The sequence below is a fragment of the Bos javanicus genome, chromosome 8, assembly GCF_032452875.1.
Source record: "Bos javanicus breed banteng chromosome 8, ARS-OSU_banteng_1.0, whole genome shotgun sequence".
Classification (NCBI taxonomy): Eukaryota; Metazoa; Chordata; class Mammalia; order Artiodactyla; family Bovidae; genus Bos; species Bos javanicus.
The window spans coordinates 91,866,799-91,881,456 of NC_083875.1; the positions used below are offsets into that span (position 1 = coordinate 91,866,799).

The following is a 14,658-nucleotide window of genomic DNA, read 5'->3' on the forward strand; positions in this document are numbered from 1 at the left end:
TATAGCTTGGAGAAAGAGCATGGAAATGGCAAGACATGAAGTTTTGCAGGGACAGGTCACATCTGGCCTGGAAAGTAATGTAGGGGTTTGTAGTATTTTATTCTTAGTGTGATAGGAAGCCAGGTCCTAGCAAAGGGATGAATTATTTATCCAGAACACTATCCATTATTTTGTTCCTTTGTATTCTCCATAGGCTAGCCCTATAAGCATTTCACGACAGTGGGGTGGACATAGAGGATTTATTACGTAAAGGAGTCTGGGACACACAACCGATGACAAATGTGAGACCCTCTGCTTCACTCTACATCCTTGTCTACTTCACCCATCTCTCTGAGCTACCCAGTTCCTACATAAGTATGCCATCTGTCCTTCTTTTTGATAAATTAATCATTTGCCTTTGGATTTTCATCTGGTTTTACCCCCAATTTGTTAACATAATACTTAAAAAAAAATCACTCATCTATATTTCTGCATAGGTCATTAGGGAAAAGATCATGAAAATTTGTTAATTTTTTTTATGGTTGCCATGCAGGGAAGGAATAATTATTCCTAATAAATAATTAGGAATAATTAGGAATAATTATCATCCCTAATTATTTTGGGATGATCATGTACACACTGCTATATTTAGAATGGATAACCAACAAGGACCTACTGTATAGCACAGGGAATTCTGCTCAATGTTATGGGCTAGCCTGGATGGGAGGGGAGTTTGGGAGAGAATGGATACACGCATATGTATGCCTGAATACCTTCCTTATTCATCTGAAACTATCACAACATTTTTAATCGGCTATAACCTAATACAGAATCAAAAGGTTTTTTAGGAAAAAAAAGAAAATCTGTTAAATTTTAAAGCAGAACTCCCCATTCATTGCTGATGACTCACAACAATGCTGTAATCTGACTACTGGAAGCCATAGCGCATCTCCATTGCAGTTATATTAAGTACTTTAAAATTACATCTCCAATCATCTTTGACATAGTCCCAAAGGTAATCCAACCTAAAAAAAAAAATTGTCAGCTAATGAACATTTCTCAGCAAATTCATGTGCTTGGGATAAAAATATCCAAATGGTTCGTGTGACTTTAAAATTACCCAGTTTTGTATCATGTCACTGTAATTCAAAATGCATCATAGTATATATAAAAATCCCACAGTAATCAAATCCAATTAGAATGTCTCTTTACACAAATTAAGTTACCAATTAAATAAATTCCCTCAAATGAGGACTGTATCCAAGGTAAATTAAATTAATCCTATCATTATATTCATCCTACTTGTATTCTCTAGTTGCACTGTAGTATTCTCAACACTTTTTAAAAATTATGACAGTAGAAAAACACACACACACAATTCAAATGTTTCCATTTAAGAAATATAAGAAAATCAGTTATGAATTTTTAAGCAAACAATCCATACTTTTGAATGGTTACCTTGGGACTCCACAATAGTGTGAGCGTGTGGGTGGTTTTGATCCTATTCACCATATCAGAAAAATCCAGCTATAGAAATGAGAGAAAACCAAGGCTTCTTAGGATGCCTCAGTGAAATGGTTCATTTATTTGAACTGATAAGTCTATGCAAATACACTCAGTCACAATAGGGAGCTTCTTAGACCTGACAATAATTTAAATTCTGAAAAGTATACAGGACTATTAGAGACCTTCACCCTTCTGGTAGATTATGTCCCTTGATGCTGGAAGGGGACTTGAGTTTCTCCCTAGCCCCCTGCTTAGGATTAAACGAGAGACCTCAGCTTTGGTGTAAAGCTGCCAGCAGTCCTAATCCAAGATAACATGCACAATTTGGACTCTAGGAATGAGAGACAAAAGGAAGGGTGATCTAGAAAGTGGGTAGGGATAAAGGTGGGTAGGATTGTTGCTTCTGCAGAAAATGTCCAAGGATGGCAGATTCTAGTTAAGATCAATGTGGGAAGATGTCTTAGTGTGTAGGTAGAAAAATAAGACACGACAAAGATGACCTCAGCCATTGAGAAGGAAGGAGTCACAGGAAGGGATGTCTGTGTGCAGTAGACAATGGAGTTAGAAAGAGCAGAAATGAAAACCAGCAAAGATTCTGATCTAGGGATTAGCTAGCTTAAATGTTCTGTCATTGGACACAAACTTTCCACCAGGAGATCTAATCTTAATGCAACAAACTCAAATTAGTTCTAGGTTGGGGGTGGTTCTGTTCTCAGACATGGGGCTGAACCTGTTACTGGGGTTGGGGTGGGGGTGAAAGGATGGAATCTGAGCATCTCAGTAAGTCACCTAGCAGCTCTGGTCACTTTGGACATTCCTGGGGGATACATAACAGCTTACTATAACAACACAACACACACGGACACCTGTTTGTTCCCCAAGAGCAACACCACAGTGAGTTTTTACCATCTTAGCTTACAAAGACATTATTTTGTCCAGGTTACAGATTTCACAAAAGAGAATTTGACTACATAGATATTTATAAAATGATTGTGGTTGAGAGAAAAGTACAGGGGCTTGAAGTCAGAAAAGCTACTACATTCCAGTGCTCTCTGCTGCTGTTCAGCTGTGTGAACCTGAAGAAGTTCTTTAACATCTGTGAGCCTCTTTGTTCATCTGTAAAGTATGGTGATGAAGCCCTGTTACTCCCTCAATGTTCTCAAGCAGATTCCAAGACAGGAGCTCACTGTGAAAACTTAAAGCAAACAGAAGACGTGGCACTGAAACAAAGCAGAGAGCTGCTTGAACTCTAATATAATCCTCCACCGCCATAAGGACTCTTTGGCCACTGGTTTGATAAGTACTGTCAAATGACATTTATTTGTAACTTTTGAGAAAAGTAATTTTCAGATGCTAGTCTTGGAGTAGGCTCAACCGGAGTCTTAGATCATTTCCAGTTTGAATGAACAAGTCTTATTTTGGGCTTGGTTGGAGGTGGGGCTAGATGAAACTGACCTGTATATCCTTCTGCAGTAACAAGGAAAAGTCAACCTTTATTCTAGTAGTGTTTGGTCAGGAACAGCTGCTCCATAGGTGTCAGCCCTATACCCCATTTCATACTTTAAATAATATCACTAATATCTTTATCCAAAATACACTTGAGTTTTATATGCTTAATATAGGAGAGAAAAGAGCTAATATTCATCAAATGCCCTTTATGAGATAAGCACTTGCTAGTGTTTTACACATATTCTGTCATTTAATCTCCAAGGCAACTTAAAAGGGAAGATATCACTGTCCCCATTTTACAGGTGAGAAAACTGAGGCTCAGAGTGCTTATAACTTGCCCAAGTTCACACCACTAAGACACGACAGAGATTTGATATAAAAATTCAGGTCTTCTGACTTCAGTCCCTACTTTTTCTTCTGTAACATCATGCTATAGAAGAAAATGAATGAGGGTGAATGATTAGCCAGCAAAGTTGGGGGAAAGGATATGCCATTAGTAAAGAGCTCAGCCATTCTACATCATTCTGCAAAGTCCAACTTTCAAAGAATCAGAATACGATAGAAATCTTCAATATTAAATTGAAAACTAAACATAAGCAATCTGACTTGATGATCCAGAAAGTGCTTTTAGATCTTGCTGTGCCTTAAAGTTTTCACAGTCAAAGTTGATTATCAGTGCACTACAGATGTGTGGAAAAGAAAATGCCAGGTAACAGTAGCCAGCTCACCAGCCTCCAAGATGGCAGGCACTATGCAGCTTTTATTATGTCATAGCAAGGAAATAAATAGAATCTATGGTCCTGCGTCTTGGGATATATATCCTAAATATATATCCATTCTTATTCCCAGTGAGAACAAGTCATTATAAGAGAATCTCACCTTTTATCATTCATATTCTACCTTTAAAATCCTAAACCAGTGGAACCACTGTGCACAATAATTTTGGCAGTCACAAACTCTGTCACGAAGCAGAATGAGAAACAGGAGAATATAAGTGGTATTTAAATGTCCATCATTCAGTGGGTCAGACTGCATGAGGCAATGTGGCTGTGTGGAGGGCGAGAGGTCTGGGCCCACAGTGAACAGCCTGCCTTTGCCTGAGAGTTACTAAAGCCAACATTCTTGACTTATATTTAATCCCAGCCATCCCAGTGCCTATATCCCTGGCAACCTTAAAACAATGAATTATCTGCAAGCAACCAGATCCAAATAAAGAGCTCAATAGTTGAATCTCCAAGAAGTGGCCAGTTTCAGAAAGGCATTTCTTGGCAGGCTAGAGCAGACTGGGGTGAAAGTTGTACCGAAGGCTGGAGAAGAGTCCGATGTGTTTCACGAGATTGGGCTCCACCACGTAGGCCCGTTCCCCCTTGGCCCTCAACAGTGAGTACAGTGCCATGTCCTTGCCGAAGCCCTTGTGGCAGTAAACCTGGGACAGGTAGGTGAGGGTCCGGCGGGCCGCAGGGGCAGGGAAGAGCATGGCAGGGGTGCAACACTGTGAAGCGGGGACCACGCTGTACAGGGAAGGACTCAGCCGCCGCAGCTCCAGGAAGTAGTGGCGGCCCACCAGCTCCACCAGACCCATGCTGTACAGGGAGAAGAAGAGCATGACGGGCCAGCTAAACCCCGGGCGGCTGGCAAACCGCATGTATATCCAGGTTAGTAAGGGCCCCAGCAACATGCCGACACCGAGCCACTCCAGGATACGCATGGGCTCCGGGTTGATGTAGTGCTGGAGCCTCTCGGGGTGATAGAGCTTCAAATAGAGGGCATCTTGGAGGTGGGGCTCAGAGAAGCGAGCCCGCAGAAGGTGCTCCAGGACTGGAAAGATCTGCTCCTCTGGGACGGCATCATCTTCCACCATCAGGACATAGTCTGGGTTGTAGGTCTGCAGGGAGGATTCCAGACAATAGACGTAGTCCTGCTTCTCCTTCTCAAACGAGTTGGTGGAAGGGTCATCGCCATAGTCATCCTCGGTGCCCTCATAGCGGTTGGCCACAGGGACGTACTTGGACAGCAGCTTGGCATCAAAATGGCTCACGCTCCGCTCCACGTTGCACAGGAAGAGTTGGTGCCCCTCACATTGGGGGCCACACTGTTGAAGGAGCCGGTGGAACTGGGACACCACCTGCAGGACGTAGTGGAAGCCAGGCTGCCTGTCCACAGTGATGATGGTGATCACCAGCCAGGGCCGCGGCGTGGCCTGCCAGACGATGGGCACCGAGCCGTTGGCAGAGGGCAGCTCCTCAAAGTAGTGCAGGGCAGCTTCACCTTCTTTCAAGCTCTGCTGCAGGAACTCTTGGCTCATTTGGTTCAGATGCCAGTGGCGAAGGTAGAAGTAAGAGTGCAGAAGCCGGTGACAGGCCAGCGGGGCCAGCAGACCAAAGGTCACCACTGTTAAGATGAAGAGCTGGACAGCGGTGCTGCCCCAAGAGAGCCGCCTCAGCCTCCGGAGGAGCATGGCAGCTGGAGAGGTTGAAGTGCTCATGAGGTCGACTCTGGTCAGGTCTGGTCCCGAGAACAAACCATCCTGGACCGTAGGCCAAAATCAGTGCAAGTCAAACCTAAAGAGGGAAGAAGTAAAGAATGGTACAGGGCTTAAAAAACTCCAGGGATGGAACTCAGCACATATCAAACCAGAAATTCTTATTCTAGTCTGTGTTGCTGCTAGAGACTCAAGTGTTTTCTCTAGTACTCTCTTCTTAGGTTGTATCTGTTAGTGATCTCTGGGGTTCTTTGATCATTTCTATGAATAATGAAATCTTGGTGCATTCAACCAAATCTCCACACCTACAGACACTTAGTTAAGATTTATAGTGTGCCAGAAAAATCACCAGAGAGGCTAGTCAAATCGTTATTTCAATTCAACAGCTACACAGACACAGGTTCTTCCAACCAACACAAAAATAGCAAGGCTTGACCCAAAGGGTCATTTAGAGTAAGTTCCAAGGTAAATACACTGCAAGTACTTGTTGACTGACTGTACATAGTAATTTCTAAAAGCTCTGTCTTCTTTTGTATGTCCCAAACAAGAAAGGGACTATTTAGGATTCCCTGAAATGTCTTTATCAACATTTTCCATCCCTTTTTCCCTAACTTTATGTAACTAAACTCAGAATTTCATATTAACTTAATCCTGATTGGTCTTCCATTTTATATTTTATTTTATTTTTAATTAATTTTATTTTATTTTTAAACTTTACATAATTGTATTAGTTTTGCCAAATATCAAAATGAATCCACCACAGGTATACATGTGTTCCCCATCCTGAACCCTCCTCCCTCCTCCCTCCCTATACCATCCCTCTGGGTCGTCCCAGTGCACCAGCCCCAAGCATCCAGTATCGTGCATTGAACCTGGACTGGCATCTCGTTTCATACATGATATTTTACATGTTTCAATGCCATTCTCCCAAATCTTCCCACCCTCTCCCTCTCCCACAGAGTCCATAAGACTGTTCTATACATCAGTGTCTCTTTTGCTGTCTCGTATACAGGGTTATCGTTACCATCTTTCTAAATTCCATATATATGCGTTAGTATACTGTATTGGTGTTTTTCCTTCTGGCTTACTTCACTCTGTATAATAGGCTCCAGTTTCATCCACCTCATTAGAACTGATTCAAATGTATTCTTTTTAATGGCTGAGTAATACTCCATTGTGTATATGTACCATAGCTTCCTTATCCATTCATCTGCTGATGGACATCTAGGTTGCTTCCATGTCCTGGCTATTATAAACAGTGCTGCGATGAACATTGGGGTACACGTGTCTCTTTCCCTTCTGGTTTCCTCAGTGTGTATGCCCAGCAGTGGGATTGCTGGATCATAAGGCAGTTCTATTTCCAGTTTTTTAAGGAATCTCCACACTGTTCTCCATAGTGGCTGTACTAGTTTGCATTCCCACCAACAGTGTAAGAGGGTTCCCTTTTCTCCACACCCTCTCCAGCATTTATTATTTGTAGACTTTTGGATCGCAGCCATTCTGACTGGTGTGAAATGGTATCTCATAGTGGTTTTGATTTGCATTTCTCTGATAATGAGTGATGTTGAGCATCTTTTCATGTGTTTGTTAGCCATCTGTATGTCTTCTTTGGAGAAATGTCTATTTAGATCTTTGGCCCATTTTTTGATTGGGTCGTTTATTTTTCTGGAGTTGAGCTGTAGGAGTTGCTTGTATATTTTTGAGATTAGTTGTTTGTCGGTTGCTTCATTTGCTATTATTTTCTCCCATTCTGAAGGCTGTCTTTTCACCTTGCTAATAGTTTCCTTTGATGTGCAGAAGCTTTTAAGTTTAATTAGGCCCCATTTGTTTATTTTTGCTTTTATTTCCAATATTCTGGGAGGTGGGTCATAGAGGATCCTGCTGTGATGTATGTCAGAGAGTGTTTTGCCTATGTTCTCCTCTAGGAGTTTTATAGTTTCTGGTCTTACGTTGAGATCTTTAATCCATTTTGAGTTTATTTTTGTATATGGTGTTAGAAAGTGTTCTAGTTTCATTCTTTTACAAGTGGTTGACCAGATTTCCCAGCACCACTTGTTAAAGAGATTGTCTTTAATCCATTGTATATTCTTGCCTCCTTTGTCAAAGATAAGGTGTCCATATGTGCGTGGATTTATCTCTGGGCTTTCTATTTTGTTCCATTGATCTATATTTCTGTCTTTGTGCCAGTACCATACTGTCTTGATAACTGTGGCTTTGTAGTAGAGCCTGAAGTCAGGTAGGTTGATTCCTCCAGTTCCATTTTTCTTTCTCAAGATCGCTTTGGCTATTCGAGGTTTTTTGTATTTCCATACAAATTGTGAAATTATTTGTTCTAGCTCTGTGAAGAATACTGTTGGTAGCTTGATAGGGATTGCATTGAATCTATAAATTGCTTTGGGTAGTATACTCATTTTCACTATATTGATTCTTCCAATCCATGAACATGGTATATTTCTCCATCTATTAGTGTCCTCTTTGATTTCTTTCACCAGTGTTTTATAGTTTTCTATATATAGGTCTTTAGTTTCTTTAGGTAGATATATTCCTAAGTATTTTATTCTTTCCGTTGCAATGGTGAATGGAATTGTTTCCTTAATTTCTCTTTCTGTTTTCTCATTATTAGTGTATAGGAATGCAAGGGATTTCTGTGTGTTGATTTTATATCCTGCAACTTTACTATAATCATTGATTAGTTCCAGTAATTTTCTGGTGGAGTCTTTAGGGTTTTCTATGTAGAGGATCATGTCATCTGCAAATAGTGAGAGTTTTACTTCTTCTTTTCCAATTTGGATTCCTTTTATTTCTTTTTCTGCTCTGATTGCTGTGGCCAAAACTTCCAAAACTATGTTGAATAGTAATGGTGAAAGTGGGCACCCTTGTCTTGTTCCCTTTAGAGGAAATGCTTTCAATTTTTCACCATTGAGGATAATGTTTGCTGTGGGTTTGTCATATATAGCTTTTATTATGTTGAGGTATGTTCCTTCTATTCCTGCTTTCTGGAGAGTTTTTATCATAAATGGATGTTGAATTTTGTCAAAGGCTTTCTCTGCATCTATTGAGATAATCATATGGTTTTTATTTTTCAATTTGTTAATGTGGTGTATTACATTGATTGATTTGCGGATATTGAAGAATCCTTGCATCCCTGGGATAAAGCCCACTTGGTCATGGTGTATGATCTTTTTAATGTGTTGTTGGATTCTGATTGCTAGAATTTTGTTTAGGATTTTTGCATCTATGTTCATCAGTGATATTGACCTGTAGTTTTCTTTTTTTGTGGGATCTTTGTCAGGTTTTGGTATTAGGGTGATGGTGGCCTCATAGAATGAGTTTGGAAGTTTACCTTCCTCTGCAATTTTCTGGAAGAGTTTGAGCAGGATAGGTGTTAGCTCTTCTCTAAATTTTTGGTAGAATTCAGCTGTGAAGCCGTCTGGACCTGGGCTTTTGTTTGCTGGAAGATTTTTGATTACAGTTTCAATTTCCGTGCTTGTGATGGGTCTGTTAAGGTTTTCTATTTCTTCCTGGTCGAGTTTTGGAAAGTTGTACTTTTCTAAGAATTTGTCCATTTCTTCCTCGTTGTCCATTTTATTGGCATGTAATTGTTGATAATAGTCTCTTATGATCCTTTGTATTTCCGTGTTGTCGTGATCTCTCCATTTTTGTTTCTAATTTTATTGATTTGATTTTTCTCCCTTTGTTTCTTGATGAGTCTGGCTAATGGTTTGTCAATTTTATTTATCCTTTCAAAGAACCAGCTTTTGGCTTTGTTGATTTTTGCTATGGTCTCTTTTGTTTCTTTTGCATTTATTTCTGCTCTAATTTTTAAGATTTCTTTCCTTCTACTAACCCTGGGGTTCTTCATTTCTTCCTTTTCTAGTTGCTTTAGGTGTAGAGTTAGGTTATTTATTTGACTTTTTTCTTGTTTCTTGAGGTGTGCCTGTATTGCTATGAACTTTCCCCTTAGGACTGCTTTTACTGTGTCCCACAGGTTTTGGGTTGTTGTGTTTTCATTTTCATTCGTTTCTATGCAAATTTTGATTTCTTTTTTGATTTCTTCTGTGATTTGTTGGTTATTCAGCAGCATGTTGTTCAGCCTCCATATGTTGGAATTTTTAATAGTTTTTCTCCTGTAATTGAGATCTAATCTTACTGCATTGTGGTCAGAAAAGATGCTTGGAATGATTTCTATTTTTTTGAATTTACCAAGGCTAGCTTTATGGCCCAGGATGTGATCTATTCTGGAGAAGGTTCCATGTGGGCTTGAGAAAAAGGTGAAATTCATTGTTTTGGGATGAAATGTCCTATAGATATCAATTAGGTCTAACTGGTCTATTGTATCGTTTAAAGTTTGTGTTTCCTTGTTAATTTTCTGTTTAGTTGATCTATCCATAGGTGTGAGTGGGGTATTAAAGTCTCCCACTATTATTGTGTTATTGTTAACTTCTCCTTTCATACTTGTTAGCATTTGTCTTACATACTGCGGTGCTCCCGTATTGGGTGCATATATATTTATAATTGTTATATCTTCTTCTTGGATTGATCCTTTGATCATTATGTAGTGACCTTCTTTGTCTCTTTTCACAGCCTTTGTTTTAAAGTCTATTTTATCTGATATGAGTATTGCTACTCCTGCTTTCTTTTGGTCCCTATTTGCATGGAAAATCTTTTTCCAGCCCTTCACTTTCAGTCTGTATGTGTCCCCTGTTTTGAGGTGGGTCTCCTGTAGACAACATATGTAGGGGTCTTGTTTTTGTATCCATTCAGCCAGTCTTTGTCTTTTGGTTGGGGCATTCAACCCATTTACGTTTAAGGTAATTACTGATAAGTATGATCCCGTTGCCATTTACTTTATTGTTTGGGGTTCGAATTTATACACCATTTTTGTGTTTCCTGTCTAGAGAATATCCTTTAGTATTTGTTGGAGAGCTGGTTTGGTGGTGCAGAATTCTCTCAGCTTTTGCTTGTCTGAGAAGCTTTTGATTTCTCCTTCATACTTGAATGAAATCCTTGCTGGGTACAATAATCTGGGCTGTAGGTTATTTTCTTTCATCATTTTAAGTATGTCTTGCCATTCCCTCCTGGCTTGAAGAGTTTCTATTGAAAGATCAGCTGTTATCCTTATGGGAATTCCCTTGTGTGTTATTTGTTGTTTTTCCCTTGCTGCTTTTAATATTTGTTCTTTGTGTTTGATCTTTGTTAATTTGATTAATATGTGTCTTGGGGTGTTTCGCCTTGGGTTTATCCTGTTTGGGATTCTCTGGGTTTCTTGGACTTGGGTGATTATTTCCTTCCCCAGTTTAGGGAAGTTTTCAACTATTATCTCCTCAAGTATTTTCTCATGGTCTTTCTTTTTGTCTTCTTCTTCTGGAACCCCTATGATTCGAATGTTGTAGCGTTTAATATTGTCCTGGAGGTCTCTGAGATTGTCCTCATTTCTTTTAATTCGTTTTTCTTTTATTCTCTCTGATTCATTTATTTCTACCATTCTATCTTCTAATTCACTAATCCTATCTTCTGCCTCTGTTATTCTACTATTTGTTGCCTCCAGAGTGTTTTTAATTTCATTTATTGCATTATTCATTATATATTGACTCTTTTTTATTTCTTCTAGGTCCTTGTTAAACCTTTCTTGCATCGTCTCAATCCTTGTCTCCAAGCTATTTATCTGTGATTCCATTTTAATTTCAAGATTTTGGATCAATTTCACTATCATTATTCAGAATTCTTTATCAGGTAGATTCCCTATCTCTTCCTCTTTGGTTTGGTTTGGTGGGCATTTATCCTGTTCCTTTATCTGCTGGGTATTCCTCTGTCTCTTCATCTTGTTTAAATTGCTGAGTTTGGGGTGTCCTTTCTGTATTCTGGCAGTTTGTGGAGTTCTCTTTATTGTGGCTTTTCCTCGCTGTGTGTGGGTTTGTACAGGTGGCTTGTCAAGGTTTCCTGGTTAGGGACGCTTGTGTCCGTGTTCTGATGGGTGGAGCTTGTATTTCTTCTCTTTGTTCAGTCGCGCTGTGGGGAGGGAGGGAGGGATGCTGCAAACAAATAACACTGGCGTGCGCTCGCAGTGCCTCAGCCACACTGGGTCTGCCCCCGCTCACGGCGCGTGTAGCCTCCCTGCCCACACTGCTCGGGCTCTAGGTTGTTCCGCCGGGAACAATCCGAGGCTGGCCCTGGGCTGCATGTACCTCCCAGGTCCAAGCCGCTCAGGTTCAGGCACTCGGGTAGTCCTCAGAGGCGCAGACTCAGTTGGGCCTGAGTTTTGTGCTCTTCCCAGGTCTGAGCAGCTCAAGTGATGAGGTGTTTGGCGAGCGCCAATGCTGCGACTTATCGCCTCCCCACCACTCGGTTATCTCCTTTCGAAGAGTTGGATTGCTTTTATGGGTGCCTGATGTCCTCTGCTGGCATTCAGAAGTTGTTTTGTGGAATTTACTCGACGTTTAAATGCTCTTTTGATGAATTTGTGGGGGAGAAAGTGTTCTCCCCGTCCTACTCCTCCGCCATCTTGGCTCCTCCCCCCATTTTATATTTTATAAAACTACCATGGGAACCAGTCAGAGACAAGATCTCCCTACATATGCAAGTGAACTCTAGAGCCCCAGAGTTTGAAAGGGGAGGAAATATCTGAAAGAAGATGTATGGGCAGCTTTTTGTGAGGTAGGCAAAGCGGAGGCAGAGAGGAAGATGAAAAAGTTGGTCTAGCCTGGTCCAGAAAGGAATGTAACATGAGGTCTTCTCTCAGAGTTCAGGCCTGAGGTCAGGCACGCGCTGGAGTGAAAACAGCTCAGCCACTCACTTGGTAAAAGGTCACTGCACATCTCTCTACCTCTAAAGCGGAGGTAATAATAATACCCATCTCATAGGGTTACTGTGAAGATTAAGTGTGTTACGGAGTAAAATAATACAGAGTAAAATGACATTAAAATGTACCCATATGGGGATTTCCCTGGTGGTCCAGAGGTTAAGACTTGTGCTTCCACTGCAGGGGGAACACGTTCAATCTGTGGTTGGGGAACTAAGATCCTACATGCTGTGCAGCACAGCCTGTATATATGTACATATATACACATATGTGTGTGCTTAGTCACTTCAGTTGCATCTGACTTTTTGTGACTCTGGACTGTAGCTTGTCAGGTTCCTCTGTCCATGGGATTCTCCAAGAAAGAATACTGGATTCAGTTGCGGTGCCCTCCTCCAGGGGATCTTCCCAACCCTTCCCAACTCCTGCATTGCAGATGACTTCATCACTGCTGAGCCGCTGGGAAAGCCTATATATATATAGCCTATATATATATAACACATACATACACAGACTGTACATACAAACTTAGTAATAGGAGTAAGAAGGTCTAAAATCCGAGGGAAAATAGACTTGCACAAAAAACAGAACTAAAAGGACAAAGCCAGTATAACACCAGTAAGGTCAGTGTAAAATTAAATGGTTTCTATAGAATAAAGGCAAATCTCTTACCTGAGAAGTATAATAACGTTTGCACATATTGGGAAGAAAATGGCCTAGCTTTTGAGTTATCTTAAAGAAGAACTGCCCGGGTACCATGTGAGGTTGCTGTGCTCTCTAGTGCTCTCACAGAAAGATCACATTTCCTAGCCTACCATCTTCAGGTGGGGTCATGTGACTCAGGCTTGCCAGTAAAATGTGAGCAACGTGACAGCTATGACTTCCAGATCAAGGTAACTGACAGCAGTTGTGCCTTCTTGACTTTCTCTTTCTCCACCTGCTAGCTGGACAGCCTTGGTGGATCTAGAGGAGGAAGGAGCCACAAGCTGGCGTGAGCCTGGGTCCTTGAATGACTGCATAGAACTGAGGTCTCTCCTACTGCTCACCTCCCAGCACCCATCCAACCTAGAGTGGGATGTGTTGTCAATCATACACAAACTGTTGTATATAGCCACTAATGAGTTTTTGACTTATTACAGTGGTTAGCCTACCCTGCCCATATTGTGTGTGTGTGTGTGTGTGTGTGCACGCATGCACACACACACACACACACACACACACACTCATTCACTCAGTCATGACCGACCCTGTGACCCTAAGGACTATAGCCCACCGGGCTCCTCTGCTCCTGGAATTCTCCACGCAAGAATTGAAATGGGTTGCCATTTCCTCCTCCAGGGGATCTTCCCAACGCAGGGATCAAACCTGCATCTCCTGCATTGGCAGGCAGATTCTTTACTTCTGAACAACCTGGGAAGCCCACCCTGCCCATTAGAGTTGTGTAAAATACCAAACCTCTCTCTATGGTATGATGACATAGTAATTCAAGGAAGTAGAGAGACAAGTCTCATTTCAGCAACAGAAACAGATTATATTGTGGGACCTCAGAGGTGAGACAGACTATCCCAGTACTAGTAAAAGACCTGGATAGGGATCTCCAGTTCCCTATTAAAGAGGGAAATAAGCAGGGAGAGGTTTGAGTAGTATGCAGTCCTTGCTGGGATGTGGACTTCCAAAGTACTGCAGATTGGTTGCATCTCCCTGGGATCTGTTCAGTCACATGGTTGCACATTCCCATGGCCTCAACCAGTTCCACATCACTACCAGTGGAAGCCAAGGACCAAAGCCTTACTTGGTCTTAGGAATGGAGTCATTCAGGTGGTTTCCTGTTCATACTGTTCTACCTTGCTAAGGGAGCTGCAACTACTTAAAGGAACAAAATGCTGTCAATGAGATAAGACATGCAGCTCAGAAAATGCCAGGCACATATTAAGTGCTAAGATGACAGTGCAATTATGATGACAATGCAGAACTCCGGGTTTGGTGTAAAACTGCCATCCAACCTCCTTCAATACCCTCTTCCAGTGAGTTTTTGGTAAAACAAGAAAGTGACACTCTTTAGTCCAAATAAGTCCCGGGGTAGACTATTCAAGGAGTACATGTGCACACACGCACAGACAATTATTATTTAAGAATATAAATCTGATCATGTCATGCTCCTGCTTAAAACCATTCTTATATTTCTACTGCTCTTTTAATAAGATCTAAACAACTTATTGTGATTCAAAAGGCCCTTTATGATCTGGACCCTGCCCTCCCTTGATATCTTGTTCTACTGCCCTCTTTGTATGTTCTAGACTAATAAAGGCTAGACAGTAAGTATTTTAGACTTTGTTGATCACCCACAGTTGCATATTCCCCTTATATTATTTCTTTTTTTAACTCTTTGAAAAAATGTAAAAACTATTTTTAGCACTCAGATCACATCAAAACAGGCTGTAGACCA

General features: G+C 41.0%; 2 protein-coding genes across 7 annotated transcripts in view; both read right to left on the minus strand.

The window, feature by feature from the left end:
* The window catches only part of ALDOB (aldolase, fructose-bisphosphate B), an 88,834-nt gene that overhangs the window by 50,069 nt on the left and 24,107 nt on the right, over nt 1-14,658 (minus strand). The gene's annotated exons all lie outside the window — the stretch shown is intronic.
* Nucleotides 1-14,658, minus strand: part of PGAP4 (post-GPI attachment to proteins GalNAc transferase 4) — a 48,798-nt gene that overhangs the window by 10,029 nt on the left and 24,111 nt on the right. For 3 of the 5 annotated variants that reach the window (XR_009738190.1, XR_009738189.1, XR_009738191.1), the window contains one exon: nt 3,814-5,495. Coding sequence is in view for 2 of the 5 variants with exons in the window: in XM_061426375.1 (XP_061282359.1) it covers nt 4,208-5,419 (1,212 nt within the window). In the remaining 3 variants the exon portion in view is untranslated. Of the gene's footprint in view, nt 1-1,532; nt 5,496-14,658 lie in introns of those variants that run through there. The other 2 variants (XM_061426375.1, XM_061426374.1) reach the window with 1 other exon arrangement.